The sequence below is a fragment of the Toxorhynchites rutilus genome, chromosome 1, assembly GCF_029784135.1.
Source record: "Toxorhynchites rutilus septentrionalis strain SRP chromosome 1, ASM2978413v1, whole genome shotgun sequence".
NCBI classification, from domain to species: Eukaryota; Metazoa; Arthropoda; class Insecta; order Diptera; family Culicidae; genus Toxorhynchites; species Toxorhynchites rutilus.
In genome coordinates this window covers 107,406,127-107,421,502 of record NC_073744.1, presented here as the reverse complement: position 1 = coordinate 107,421,502, position 15,376 = coordinate 107,406,127, and the positions used below count along the sequence as shown (strand labels likewise).

The 15,376-nt window shown below is 41.5% G+C and overlaps 1 protein-coding gene across 1 annotated transcript; it reads left to right on the top strand.

The window, feature by feature from the left end:
• Positions 1 to 13,673: 13,673 nt before the first annotated feature.
• Positions 13,674 to 15,110, top strand: LOC129761287 (uncharacterized). Its single transcript, XM_055759003.1, has one exon. The coding sequence runs from the start codon at positions 13,674 to 13,676 to the stop codon at positions 15,108 to 15,110; it is 1,437 nt and encodes a 478-aa protein (XP_055614978.1).
• The last annotated feature ends 266 nt before the right edge of the window (positions 15,111 to 15,376 follow it).

Genomic DNA, 15,376 nt, shown 5'->3' with positions numbered 1-15,376 from the left:
GGCTGTCAAAAAAGATCCAATTGAAATGTCAAAAGAGATCCAACGATCAGGAGTGTTATTTTTCTTATGATAATCAACACTATAAAAGAGGTATTGTTGTCAGGGGCAAAAATAATTCAAACAATAAAATGAACGAACTACATTTTTCCGTAAATTGTTTAATTAACCATTGTATCTCTGAAAGAGCATCACAGCCTTTCACTGAGCTACGCCTTTTTAATGTCCCCTCTCTTTGACATAACGTTTTTCCGAACGAAATAAAAACAAACGAAGTCAGAGTCACGTAAATGTTTACTCCTGCGATTTGAAAATATTCCATAAAAAGTGGAAGGAAGAGATGCCAGATGATTTTTAAAAAAAGTCTGTAAAAACATGTGAATGTCTGTTAAAAATGTGGAAAAGTCTGTAAAAGTGTGCAGATCTATAGAAATGTCTTTTAACGTTAATTTTCACATATTCATTAATACTTTGTACATCGTGATGCACGTAAGATTGTATTTTGTATATATATACAGCCATTCCATGCCAAACCAATATAGTGGTTCTCAGATCTTCGTCAAAAGTGGTAATGTTGTACTTTATCGCAAAACATTAGACTCGTATTTTTTTGACGTAGGACTACGTCTAACCGGAAGATATAGGGGGTGAAATGGAAATCTAGGCACTGAACAAGTAGGAAAAAATGCAAGATTTGGAACGCTTATAACTCGAGCATTTCTCAATAGATCGCAAAGGTTTTTGCATCAATTGATAGGAAATATATCTACGCATCTATCATAACGAATAACATTTCATTTTCCTTGAGATAAATAATTGAATAATTGTGAAATATCAAGCATTGTCAAAATGCACTATGTACCCATTTTTGATTGGTCCATTTTGTGCTCCTCAAATCGTACCGACCAAAACGGGCAACCAGAGCAGCAGCGAAATAGAATGAAGCACGATTGGAAAGGAAAAAGAAAAAAATGAACGAAACATTGGTCGCAGTCTCACACATGCGTAATTCTCGAGCCAGCCAGTCAGCTTAAAAATCCCCGCTCCGCTGCCGTAACGATCATTCTCATTCAAACCGTACACCACATCGGTTCGCATCACAACACATCAACAAACCAACCCAAGCAGCCATGTCTGGACATGGCAAAGAAGGAAAAGTGAAGGGAAAGGCAAAACCCGTTCGAACCGTGTCGTTCTGGAGTTCCCCGCAAGAGTAGCTAGGCCGAGCGCGTTAGTACCAGTGCACCAGTCCACCTAGCCGGCGTTATATAGCTTCGGCCGCCGAAGTGATCGAGTTAGCCGGCAAAGCTGCTCGCGACGATAAGAAAACCCACATTCGGAACAGAACACATTCGGTTCGGTGGACATCAAGACAACAACAGGCAGTTGCGGCGAGTGGCGAGTGGCAAACGCAATCGCAAAACGGCATCAGGTAGCAGAAGAAAAAAGTTTGTTCTTTATAAAAACTGCTTTGGTGGCAAATCCAGAACAAGGCGGCATCGAGGGCGTTCGAAATGGTTTTTTTTTCAAAACCACGAGTACTAAGTTTTCTAAATTGGAACCATTCCATAAAACAAGGCGCTTTTCAGGGCCATTAAACCTTCCAAAAAAGAGTTTAGGAAATACAGTTCAATGCTTTCTAAAACATTATCCAAAATAATAATAAAACACAAATTGATTTTTTCATAATTTGTTTGCCAGGATCTGATGAGTACGTGAATTTGGCAGTTGTTTTGAGCTTATTGATAGTTGGGGACTTTCCTGATTATTGAAAGTACAGTAATTTACTATTAGTTCGACATTTAGCTAGTTGGACGGACATGTAATGCGACTTATTTAGTTGGACATTTTTGTAAACATAGAGATCCAAATTATGACCCCACATTGAAAGTCGACACTGTACCACTGTCATCGCAAATGTTCAATTACAGGTTAAAATCGCCTCCAATGCGACACTGAGTGGCGCTTCGGCTCGTCGCATTGAATGTAATTTACTGTACAACATGTCACAAAGCTGGATGGGAAGAAATTTTCCAACTGTGAAAGCTGTGGCGAGTGGCAAACGCAATCGCTAAACAGAAAGGTTTAGCTGAACAAGATGGGGATATCGAGAGATAACAAAACAATAAACTCTTTAGATTGAAGATAATTTTGTGATCCTGAAAAGGACCCTTTTTAGCTTGCATGTGAATCCAACGAGCGAACTAATCGTAATGAATGTATTTTTTTGCCATCGCTCCCTTTTAACGCTCATTCGTTCGTCTCGTTGGACTCGCCCCTCTGGCTGAGTCTGCCGATTTGTCTCTATCCTGTGAGTGTGTACCGCTAGAGTATAAAACGCGCGGACCCCAAAAAAATATCTTATTTTCTTTCAAACCGTAAACCCATGTGGTTGTACGGCATCGGAATCGTAGACGTAACAAAGGAGGACAAATTAAGGGAAAGGCAAAGTCCCACTCGAACCGTGCAGGTGTGCAGTTCTTCGTAGGTGTATCCGCCAATTGCTTAGCAATGGTAGCTAGGCCGAGCGCGTTAGCATCAGTGCACCAGCCGGCGTTATATAGTTTCGGCCGCCAAAGTGATCGAGTTGGCTGGTAAAGCTGCTCGCGACGATAAGAAAAACCGCATTCAGAACAGAACACATCAAGACAACAACAGGCAGTTGCAGCGAGTGGCGAGTGGCAAACGCAATCGCAAAACGGCACCAAGTAGCAGAAGAAAAAAGTTTGTTCTTTATACAAACTGCTTTGGTGGCAAATCCAGAACAAGGCGGCATCGAGGGCGTTCGAAATGGTTTTTTTCAAAACTACGAGTACTAAGTTTTCTAAATTGGAACCATTCCATAAAACAAGGCGCTTTTCAGGGCCATCAAACCTTCCAAAAAAGAGTTTAGGAAATACAGTTCAATGCTTTCTAAAACAATATCCAAAATAATAATAAAACACAAATTGATTTTTTAATAATTTGTCCGCCAGGATATGATGAGTATGTGAATTTGGCAGTTGTTCTGAGCTTATTGATTTTCACCAATTCTTAAATTGCTTCTAGATTGAAAGTACAGTAATTTACACTTATCTCGACATTTAGCTAATTGGACGGACCAGTAATGCGACATATTTAGTTGGACATTTTTGTAAACATAGAGTTCGGGGTCCAAATTATGACCCCACATTGAAAGTCGACACTGTACCACTATCATCACAAATGTTCAATTACAGGTTAAAATTACCTCCAATCCGACACTGAGTGGTGGTAATGCGACGTGCCATTGAATGTAATTTACTGTACAATATGTCACAAGCTGGATGGGAAGAAATTTTTCAACTGTGAAAGCTGTGGCGAGTGGCAAACGCAATAGCTAAACAGGAAGGTTTAACCGAACAAGATAGGAATATCGAGTGATAACAAAAACACAACACCAAAGGTTCTTTTCAGAACCATCAACATGTTCATAAAGAGTAAACAGTAAACTAATCCATTTTTCAGGTAGATAGGTAGGTATTCACGTAGGAGAAGAAAATAAAACGATAAATTTAAAATATATATTTAACAAAAGCTGTCCCCTTTGTATAGTCCTACGTCACTCCGGTTATGTCCCCGACATTACCCACCCGTCTTTTATTTTTTCATTGGGGTGCCCATTTCCATTTTAGGGTGATCCAAAAAATCATTTTTTTCCACTTTTTCCCAAAATGACTTTTTTCAAAAATTTATAACTTTCGATCCACTTAACCGATTTAGATGATCGACATATCAAATTGAAGCCAATGAGCTTTAATTGAGAAATATTGAACTTGCAGATAACATGGATCCTATTTTCGTAATTATTGATTGTACTCGTTTTTTAATGTTTTCATGGCTTTGGACTAGGGGGCGCTATATTTTTTTATATTTTTTCTTGAAACGTGAGAATTTTTTACATAAAATATCTCGATATCAGAGATGCTATTTTTTTCGTTTTTGAAATATGATTTTTCAAAACTAATCGATGGTTTGAAAAACAAATTTTACCCATTTTTCCTACTACAAAAACATAACTCTTGAACTATTGGACCGACATGATCAAATTGAAGCTTACGAGCTATTTTTCTTTGGAAAAATGTTACTTTTGCGAAAAAATTTAATTCTTGTTTTTGTAATTATTGATTGAGTTATTTTTTCATAGTTTTCTCGTTTAAAGATAGGAGCGCTATATTTTTTTTATATTTTTTATTGAAAGCTGAGGATTATTTACCTAACATATCTCGATATCGGAGATGTTATAATTATCGTTTTTAAGTTATAAATTTGTAAATTTAACATGTTTTAAGTCTTCGATCAATATTCATATGTGACTAAACTAGAACTATGCTACTAATATCCGTCCCGCAAGTGTGATATTTTTTCAAATTTTGCTTATTGGCTTCCATTTAATACATCGATCATCAAAACCGGTTCAGTAGTTCAAATGTTATGATTTTTTGCAGAAAGTTATTTTTGGACAAAGGGGAAAAAATGATTTTTCGAACCACCGGATTACTTTGAAACATCATATCTAAAAAAACAAAAAAATAGCATCTCTGATATCGAGATATGTTATGTAAAAAATCCTCAGTTTTCAAGGAAAAATATAAAAATATAGCGCCCTCTAGTCCAAAGTCACAAAAAAAATAAAAAACGACTACGATCAATAATTACTAAAATATAATTATTTTTTTCGCAAGTTAAATATTTTTTAATAAAAGGCTAAGTCATTAGTTTCAATTTTATATGTCGATCATCTAAATCGATTCAGTGATTCAAAAGTTTTTAATTTTCATTTGTCATTTTTGGGAAAAAGTGGAAAAAATTGATTTTTCGGACCACTTAATAACTTATGTGTTGTAAGTGTGTTTAAATGTTTCAACGATCTACACATACATACATACACATACATACGCGTTGTTAATTTTTATAAAAATCGGTATTTCTTCGTTGATATATTGGACATCCACCAAGGTTTGCGGTCTTGTCGTTGATGAAACTTATAAGAAAATACAGTGTATATTTTCCATCCGCCATGCAAGGCTATACAAGTTTTAGATCCCCACTTAGCCATGAACTATGTCTGTGGTAACAATATCGAACAGTAACCCATTTTTCGTCATAAGCAGGCCCGAAAGCGAATGTAAATTGTTGAGAATAGAATGAAAATTTCTATTCGATTTTGTTTTAATACTAAGAAGACATAGTCCTGACCCTAGCCTTACTATTTTTCAATAAATCTCCTTGCATTTCAGCAAAACAATCTTATCTAGAACAAAAAATTTTTATCAGAGACAATTTTCGTTCAAGATTTTTCGTTACCTGCAGAGAATGCAATTTTTCATTAATTGTGAATAACCGTATCCTCTCTTTCGTCTGCAATGATGTCAGGGCAAAAGTACGGGTTCCAAACTTCATACACACCAGATGGGCCAGGCCGCAGGTTGAGAATAGCTGGTCTAACGTCATGTGTATTGATATAAACTAAATATAATAACTTTTCTGTATTAAAACTGTGGAAAATGTCATATGGTGAGTCGAATATTTTTGATGTGATGAATAGAGCCCTTTTATTTTTCAAAAACCTGTGAAATATTGTTATATCCAAAAAGTCTACAACAAAAACAAAAAGTGTTTTACAGACATGTCTGTAAATTTACAAACATATTTGTAAATCTGGCATCTCTGGTGGTCTAAGAATTTATTGCAAGAAATCGCTTGAAAACATGCGTGACAGCAGAGATTTTCCCGCCGGAATACCGGCAGTTCATGAAGAGGAGTCATCCAGGACATCGGGAACCAGCAACAGCAGCAGCAGCAGCAGGAGACGTGGCGTGGTGACTTGGGTGGATCCGGAGACAAAGAAAATGTATGTGAACAATAAATGTTAAGGTTAGTTTAGTCTAAAAACTAGTTGTCGTGATTTAGAACGCCTCACATCCGAAACGACCCTGAATCTATGAGCTAGATCTCATTGTAATCAATGGACAAAAAAAGTTCAGTAACATATGTAACAAATGTAAACAAATCCAGTTAATGGACGCACGCTATTAGTTTTCAATCATTGAATGCATTACAAAAACAATCGTTCACGTATCTATCTTCTTCATCTTTTAATCGCCGATGCAAAAAATATCCAATGTACAGATTCAGATTTTAAGCACTCGGCTGTTACTTCAGATGCCTCTTTCCTCCGACGCTCGAAACGTCCGAAGTAACAAAGCAATCAAAACAACACGAAGTCGTCGAAGTCGAAGTCGGTCGTTTTGAGTTTCTGTTTCTTTCAGGTGTTGTTATCTATGTCAGTGCAATTCATCGAGTGATAACATCAGAGACAATTTTCGTTCAAGATTTTTCGTTACCTGCAGAGAATGCAATTTTTCATTAATTGTGAATAACCGTATCCTCTCTTTCGTCTGCAATGATGTCAGGGCAAAAGTACGGGTTCCAAACTTCATACACACCAGATGGGCCAGGCCGCAGGTTGAGAATAGCTGGTCTAACGTCATGTGTATTGATATAAACTAAATATAATAACTTTTCTGTATTAAAACTGTGGAAAATGTCATATGGTGAGTCGAATATTTTTGATGTGATGAATAGAGCCCTTTTATTTTTCAAAAACCTGTGAAATATTGTTATATCCAAAAAGTCTACAACAAAAACAAAAAGTGTTTTACAGACATGTCTGTAAATTTACAAACATATTTGTAAATCTGGCATCTCTGGTGGTCTAAGAATTTATTGCAAGAAATCGCTTGAAAACATGCATGAATTTGCTTGAAAATGAAGTGGATTGAGTCCGCACCACTTAGGTTTAAAGCTGTGAGAGGTTGCCATTCGGATCAGTGTCAACACACAAGGCACTGTCGATTCGGTCATCATGATGTGAATGTGATGAACGTTATCACTTCAAAAGAATTGGCCAGCGGATTTGAGATTAAAGACTGCGGAGAGCGTATAGTCTGTGAGTGCTGTATCAAAGATAAATTAGTGCGAAAACCTTTTCCTCCGTTAGTTGAGTGCAGGTCGAAACAGCCATTGGATCTGGTGCACACAGATTTGTGCGGACCAATGAAAAACGCGACACCGAGTGGGAATAAATATTTTATTACCCTGATTGACGACTACAGTCGGTTCTATGCGGTGTTTCTCCTTACATCGAAGAGTGAGGCAGAGCAAAAGATTCGGGAATACGTTCGGTGGACCGAGAACGTATTTGGGCGAAAACCTAAAGTGATTAGGTCTGACGGAGGAGGCGAATATATCGGTGAGTCTCTAAAACAGATTTACAAGACCGAGGGCATTGTATTGCAGTGTTCTACGCCGTATACACCACAACAGAACGGCATAGCGGAGCGAAAGAATCGCGCTTTGCAGGAAATGGCCAAATGCATGTGGTTGGATGAAGGGCTGCCCAAACGTTATTGAGGTGAGGCCGTGGTTACGGCAAATGTAATTCAGAATCGATTGCCATCAAGGGTGGTGGATAAAACACCTTACGAGCTGTGGACCGGCAAAGTTCCGGATTTTAGAAGTTAGTATTTGTGGGCTACGCAAGCCAGCACAAAGGCTATCGCTTCCTTGATCTCGCAACGAATTGCATCACAATAAGCCGTGATGTGTGCTTTCTTAAACTAGGAAATGGTTCAGAACAGCTGGAGGAGGAAAAAGTGGTTCCTGCAGAGAATCCCGTGAAACAGAGCGGTGATAGTGCGAGTGATTCTGAAGAGAAACAAGAAGTTTTTATTGAACATCGTGAACTCTTTTCGTGTGACATTTGAAGGTTCCGCTCTTCCAAACTCCGTTGCAATAGGTGCACTTCGTTAACCTGTTCGGATGTTTGTACCCCGGGTAATGAAATGCAACAAATGTATGCAACTCGGTCACACGGCCGCCTATTGTTGCAATAAACAACGTTGCGCAGATTGTGGAGAGAGTCATGATGGGACTTCTTGCGCAAAAGAGCGCAAGTGTCTTCATTGCGACGAGGCTCCACATGATCTTTCTCAATGCCCGGTGTACATACAACGAGGGGAAAAACTCAAGCGTTCCTTAAAGGAACGTTCCAAGCGGACTTATGCAGAAATGCTTAAGAGTTCCGCTTCAACGACTCAGGACAATCCCTACTCCATTCTGCAGAACGACGAGCCTGTTGCTGATGCTCCCAATGCAGGAAGTTCCGGTACATCGCAGGGTGCCATTAGGAAAAGAAAAATTACTTCTTTTCCATCACTCCCCAGAAAGAAGACCGAAACTTCCCAAATTGGAATGAAACCTCGTATCGAACGTGCTGAGAATAGACCGAAGCAAGTACCTCCTGGTTTAAGCGGTTCTTCTACGCACCAGGGGTCCTCAGCACTTCCCGGAGCAGAGCCCAACACGTCTGTTCCTTTTTCGCGGTCGAGGCAACAGCCACAATCTGGCTTGCTTGCGCTTTCTGACCTGGTGGACAATATTTTAAATGCTTTAAATATAAATGACCCTCTTAAAAGCATAGTATTATGTTTGCTCCCGATTGTGAGAACATTTTTGAAAGAAAAATTTGACCACTGTAATACAGTGGAATTGCAGAAGCATCATCCCTAAACTAGATCAATTTAAATTTTTAATTCATAGTTCTAACTGTGATGTATTTTCCCTCTGTGAAACATGGCTTTCTTCAGCCGACGAACTGAATTTCCACGATTTCAACATTATTCGCCTCGATCGAAATGACATGAAATTGGGGATTAAAAAATGTCACTCCTTCTATAGAGTCACTCTCCCATCGATGACAGGAATTGAAGTTGTCGCTTGCCAGACACAAATCAATGGCAAAGACCTCTGCATTGCCTCGATATATATTCCTCCAAGAACTATGGTTGGCCGCCATCAGTTTTTTGATATCATCGAGGCACTGCCGGAGCCGCAGCTAATCTTAGGTGACCTCAACTCCCATGGAACAGCATGGGGTTCACTCTACGATGACAACCGTGCCACTTTGATTTATGATCTGTGCGACAACTTCAAATTGACAGTTTTGAATACTGGGAAAGCAACTAGAATAGCCAACCCTCCTGCACGGGCAAGTATGCTAGACATATCACTTTGCTCTTCTTCGTTATCCCTGGATTGCACGTGGAAGGTAATCCAAGATCCCCACGGTAGTGACCACCTGCCAATAATTTTATCGATCGCCAATGAATCAGGTTCTCGTGAGCCAGTCGATATTGCGTATGACCTCACGAAAAATATTGACTGGAGAAAATTTGCAGAAATAATATCTGAAGCACTTGCTTCAATGCATGAACTTCCTCCACTCGAAGAGTATAATTTTATATCGAGTTTGATTTACGAAAGCGCACTTCAAGCTCAAAAGAACACTACTTTCCGACGTCGTCCTCCATCACTTTGGTGGGACAAGGAGTGTTCAAAGGTCTACCTTGAAAAATCATCCGCTTTCAAAAAATTCCGGAAAACTGGACTAGTGGAATGGTTTCGAAAGTACCAAGCTCTAGAAGCCAAACTAAAAGGTCTGATTAAAGCAAAAAAGCGTGGATATTGGCGAAAGTTCGTCAATGGTTTGTCAAGGGAGACCGCTATGAGCACTCTTTGGAATACGGCTAGGAGAATGCGTGGCTGGAACCATACAAATGAAAGTGAGGAATACTCTGACCGTTGGATTTTCAAATTTGCAAGAAAGGTTTGTCCCGATTCCGTTCCTGCACAAAGCGTCGTACGCGACATTCCGCTCCAATGCGACTATGAGAATTTTTCGATGGTAGAATTCTCAATTGCCCTCCTCTCATGTAACAATTCAGCTCCTGGGTCGGACAAGATTAAATTCAACTTGTTGAAGAATCTTCCTGACTTGGCGAAACAGCGTTTGCTGAACTTGTTCAACAAGTTTATGGAGCTGAATATTGTCCCACATGACTGGAGGCAAGTGAGAGTGATAGCCATACGAATACCCAACAAGCCGGCTTGCAATCACAACTCGTATAGGCCGATTGCAATGTTATCCTGTATTCGTAAATTGTTAGAGAAAATGATTCTACTTCGTTTGGACAAGTGGGTTGAAGCGAACAATTTGCTGTCAAATACGCAGTTTGGCTTTCGCCGAGGTAAAGGGACGAACGATTGTCTGGCGCTGCTATCTTCTGAAATCCAAATCGCATTTGCTCGCAAAGAACAAATGGCTTCCGTTTTCCTCGATATCAAAGGGGCATTTAACTCAGTTTCCATGGAAATTCTCTCAGAGAAACTTCATAATCGTGGACTTTCACCAATTCTGAATAATTTCCTGTACAATTTACTGTCAGAAAAGCACATGTTTTTCAATCATGGCAGCTTGAAATCTTCTCGATACAGTTTTATGGGCCTACCACAAGGCTCCTGCCTAAGCCCCCTCTTGTACAGTTTTGACGTAGGACTACGTCTAACCGGAAGATATAGGGGGTGAAATGGAAATCTAGGCACTGAACAAGTAGGAAAAAATGCAAGATTTGGAACGCTTATAACTCGAGCATTTCTCAATAGATCGCAAAGGTTTTGGCATCAATTGATAGGAAATATATCTACGCGTCTATCATAACGAATAACATTTCATTTTTCTTGAGATAAATAATTGAATAATTGTGAAATATCAAGCATTGTCCAAATGCACTATGTGCCCATTTTTGATTGGTCCATTTTGTGCTCCTCAAATCGTACCGACCAAAACGGGCAACCAGAGCAGCAGCGAAATAGAATGAAGCACGATTGGGAAGGAAAAAGAAAAAAAAAATGAACGAAACATTGGTCGCTGTCCCACTCATGCGTAATTCTCGAGCCAGCCAGTCAGCTTAAAAATCCCCGCTCCGCTGCCGTAACGATCATTCTCATTCAAACCGTACACCACATCAGTTCGCACTACAACCAATCAACAAACCAACCCAAGCAGCCAAGTCTGGACATGGCAAAGGAGGAAAAGTGAAGGAAAAAGCAAAATCCCGCTCGAACCGTGTTGATCTGGAGTTCCCCGCAAGGGTAGCTAGGCCGAGCGCGTTAGTACCAGTGCACCAGTCCACCTAGTCGGCGTTATATAGTTTCGGCCGCCGAAGTGATCGAGTTAGCTGGTAAAGCTGCTCACGACGATAAGAAAACCCGTATTCGGAACAGAACACATTCGGTTCGGTGGACATCAAGACAACAGGCAGTTGCAGCGAGTGGCGAGTGGCAAACGCAATCGCAAAACGGCAGCAGGTAGCAGAAGAAAAAAGTTTGTTCTTTATACAAACTGCTTTGGTGGCAAATCCAGAACAAGGCGGCATCGAGGGCGTTCGAAATGGTTTTTTTCAAAACCACGAGTACTAAGTTTTCTAAATTGGAACCATTCCATAAAACAAGGCACTTTTCAGGGCCATTAAACCATCTGTTCAGTTCCACACCGACCGAACTGAAGTGACAGCATCTAGCAGCATGCAGAGTTTGCACACCACACCACAAACCACGAGTACCCCTCCCACAGCGCAACTATGAGCCAGCCATCGCTAAACCACGCTGTGCTCGACGGCATAAAAATGCACGCTTGCCGCGGCACGGCATTCAGTTTTGCGTGAGCAGTGGTGCAGTGCACATCGGAGCAAGCAGCAGCAGCAGCAGCAAGAATATCAACAACAGCAGCAGCAGCAGCAATGAAACTGCATCGTCGGCAGTAAGAAGTTGCACCGCCGGCAAGAAGAAACCCGTTCCGGTGCCACATCATAAATGTGACGCGCCTACTGCGGAGCGCATCAGTCGTCATAAAACCATCGAACAGTGAACATCACAGTGAATTCAAATAGAAACAAGAAGAGAAAAGTTGTAAATAAAATGAAAGTGTAAATAGTAGTCTCCAGTGTTTGCGTCCGACCGCCGGAACATCCAGTCCTCCATCTCTGCCGCAATAAAAAGAGTGAATAGAGTTTTCACGAGAAAGCCTTTCTCAAGGCTCATCAAGTGCAAGCGGTTGCTGCTAGCCAAGCGCTAGTCCAGTCCAACTGCGACGTTGGCTTCATGAGGCGAAGCCAACCCAAGGAGTCCGGCCCAGTTGCCCTCCTGGGAAGGAACACAGCGGTACCCGCTCCCACCCGGCTCGGTTCCTGTTGGGAACGCGAGCACCCTATATCGACCGGCGCATTACAGTCCACTGCAGCCCCAACATATTAATTGGTCCTTCGAACCGGATACTCAAGTGTGTCGAGTGTCCGGATGTGTCATCATTCTGGTGGAAAAATCCACCATCGTTTTGGTTCGTCATCCGACGAATGAACATCGTTGCTGCGCAGTGTGGAGTGGATGTGAGGGATCGGAAGCAAACACGGAGAAAATTCGAAAAAAGTGAGCAAAAACAAAGACTAAAAAGCGAGTGAAAATTAACGAACTGAACAAAAGTGAGTGAAGTTATTATCAAAGACAATAAGTGAGAAAATGGCAACAACAAGAACGCCAATCAAGCCGTCCGCCAAGGACAACGAAGCTGCGGAAGCAACACTAAACATGTTGATCCATATGCGTGGCACAGCACAGGGCAACGTCACGCGTATCAAAAATATTTTGAAGCAAGTGGACCAGACTGAGCTCACTCCTGCTCAAGTGAAGGTCTACATCAGGAAGGTGGAAACTGCTTACACCGAGTACCACCAATATCACCAACAAGTTATGGCAAGTATTCCACCCAACCAGCGAGAGGATCAAGATGTAAAATTCCTGCATTTCGAAACGCTACACGAAGAGGTGTCAACCATTCTCGAAATCTAGCTTGAGAATTTGACCGCACCTCCACCGAATCACCTTCAACAAGCGATGCCATTAGCTGTAAATCAACAACCCGTCGTGATCCAGCAGTCCCTTCCTCGTGCCATTCCCACGTTTGACGGGAGGTACGAGAACTGGGAAAAATTCAAGATCATGTTTCGAGACGCTGTGGATCGCACCAACGAAGTACCGCGAATAAAGCTGTATCATCTTGAGAAAGCTCTCGTTGGTGACGCAGCAGGATTGATCGACGTAAAAACAATCAGCGATGGAAACTACGAGCACGCCTGGCAACTATTGGAAGAACGATTCAAGGACAAGCGGCGAATGATTGACATTCATATCGCTGGCTTACTTGGTACGAAGAAATTGCAGGAAGAGGATTACGTGGAGCTAGGTCGAGTCCATCACTGGTCACGTGCAGAATTTGAAATTCCTCAACCAGCAGTTCACCGGAGTATCGGAGTTAATCGTCGTTCATCTGATCGCTCGTGCGTTGGATGCTACAACAAAGAAGCGGTGGGAGTCTACTATCAAGCGAGGAGAGCTACCAACATACGAGAATACCATCCAATTTTTGAAGGACCACGTCTCAGTTCTGGAGAGATGCCATGGTTCTTGTGAAGAATCTGGATCACAACGGCCGACACCGAAGACACCCAGAGGAAAACAAATCATTTCAAAAGTCAACGCAGCAACAACGGCGGATCAACGATGTGAGATGTGTGGAGAAGCTCATCCAACGTTCAAGTGTTTGTGGTTCAACAGCCTCACTATGAGTGACCGGCTGTCCAAAGTCAAGGAGAAAAATGTCTGCTTCAACTGCTTGAGGCGTGGACACAGCGTGAAGAATTGCCCGTACCAGTTCACCGCGGCCTTCTAGTGAAGATATTGCAAAGAAGTGCCCCCCAGCGATGCCGAATCCTGTGGTTCCGAAACCAAGCAAGGTTTCACAATTCAACGTGGATGCCGATCATCGGATCTCGGTAACAGCAGCACACTCCAACAAGCCGAAGAATCCAGCGAGTCAGGTGGTGTTGCTCACTGCCCTCGTTGATGTTTTCGATCATCAGCAACGTCCTCGTGTGTGCAAAGCTCTGCTAGACTGCGGTTCCCAGGTGAGTTTTATAACCCAATCATTCGTCAACTCACTTGGTATTGACGTGGAAGAAGTAAGTGACCCAATAATAGGCATAGGCAGTGTAAGGTCAACAATTAAGCAAAAATGTTCCGTACACGTCCACTCAAAATGCAGTGATTTCTCCTTCATCATAAATTGTTTGGTCTCACCGAAAATTACTGGTCACATTCCGTCGGTGAAAATAAATCTGCAAAATTGGGAACTTCCTCCAGGTCTGCAACTGGCTGATCCATCCTTCCATGAGCCCAGCCAAGTTGATTTGCTTATTGGAATGGATTGGTTTTACGATATCATGAAACAAGGGTGTTTGAAACTGAAGGACGATCTCCCTAGCCTTCATGACTCCCAACTGGGATGGCTGGTTGGAGGCAAGCTGCTTGAAAGTTCCTCTTCCAATTTAGCGATACGTTCTTGTGCTGTTAGTGTTGATCCAGTCGAGAAGCTTATTCAGAAATTTTGGGAAGTAGAAAGTGTGTCACCAGAAAATATTCCATCGACCGAAGAGGAGCAATGTGAAGCACAGTTTGCTGCAACTTATCGTCGAGATGACAGTGGTCGTTTCATCGTTCATCTTCCATTGAAAGACAACGCTTCTCAGCTAGCAGATTCTCGTTCTATGGCCCTGCGGAGATTTTACACGCTCGAGTCCAAGATGCAACGTTACCCAGATTTGAAAGCCCAGTATGACGCCTTCCTTGACGAGTACGAGGAACTCGGACATTGTCGCGAAATTGACGAGCGCAATGATCCCCCTGATTTGCTGAAGTGGTATCTTCCCCACCATGCTGTTCTACGTCCTTCAAGTACGACAACAAAATGCCGAGTTGTGTTTGATGCTTCCGCAAAAGTATCTGGTTTATCGCTCAACGATGTGATGATGACAGGACCAACCGTACAGAGCGATTTGCTGTCCATAATCATTAGATTCCGAAAGTTCCGATACGTTTTGAGTGCTGATGTAGCTAAAATGTATCGTCAGATTTTAATGGACCCTGCTTTCTCCTCATTGTTACGGATTTTCTGGCGAAAATCTCCTCAGGATCGATTGCGTGTGCTGGAGCTTACAACTGTGACATACGGAACTGCTGCGGCCCCTTTCTTGGCAACGCGAGCCCTTCTTCAACTAGCACGTGATGAACAAACCAAGTTTCCTCTCGCGTCAGAAGCCTTGGCGAAAAATTTCTACGTTGATGACGCACTTTTGACGTAGGACTACGTCTAACCGGAAGATATAGGGGGTGAAATGGAAATCTAGGCACTGAACAAGTAGGAAAAAATGCAAGATTTGGAACGCTTATAACTCGAGCATTTCTCAATAGATCGCAAAGGTTTTTGCATCAATTGATAGGAAATATATCTACGCATCTATCATAACGAATAACATTTCATTTTTCTTGAGATAAATAATTGAATAATTGTGAAATATCAAGCATTGTCTAAATACACTATGTGCCTATTTTTGATTGGTCCATTTTG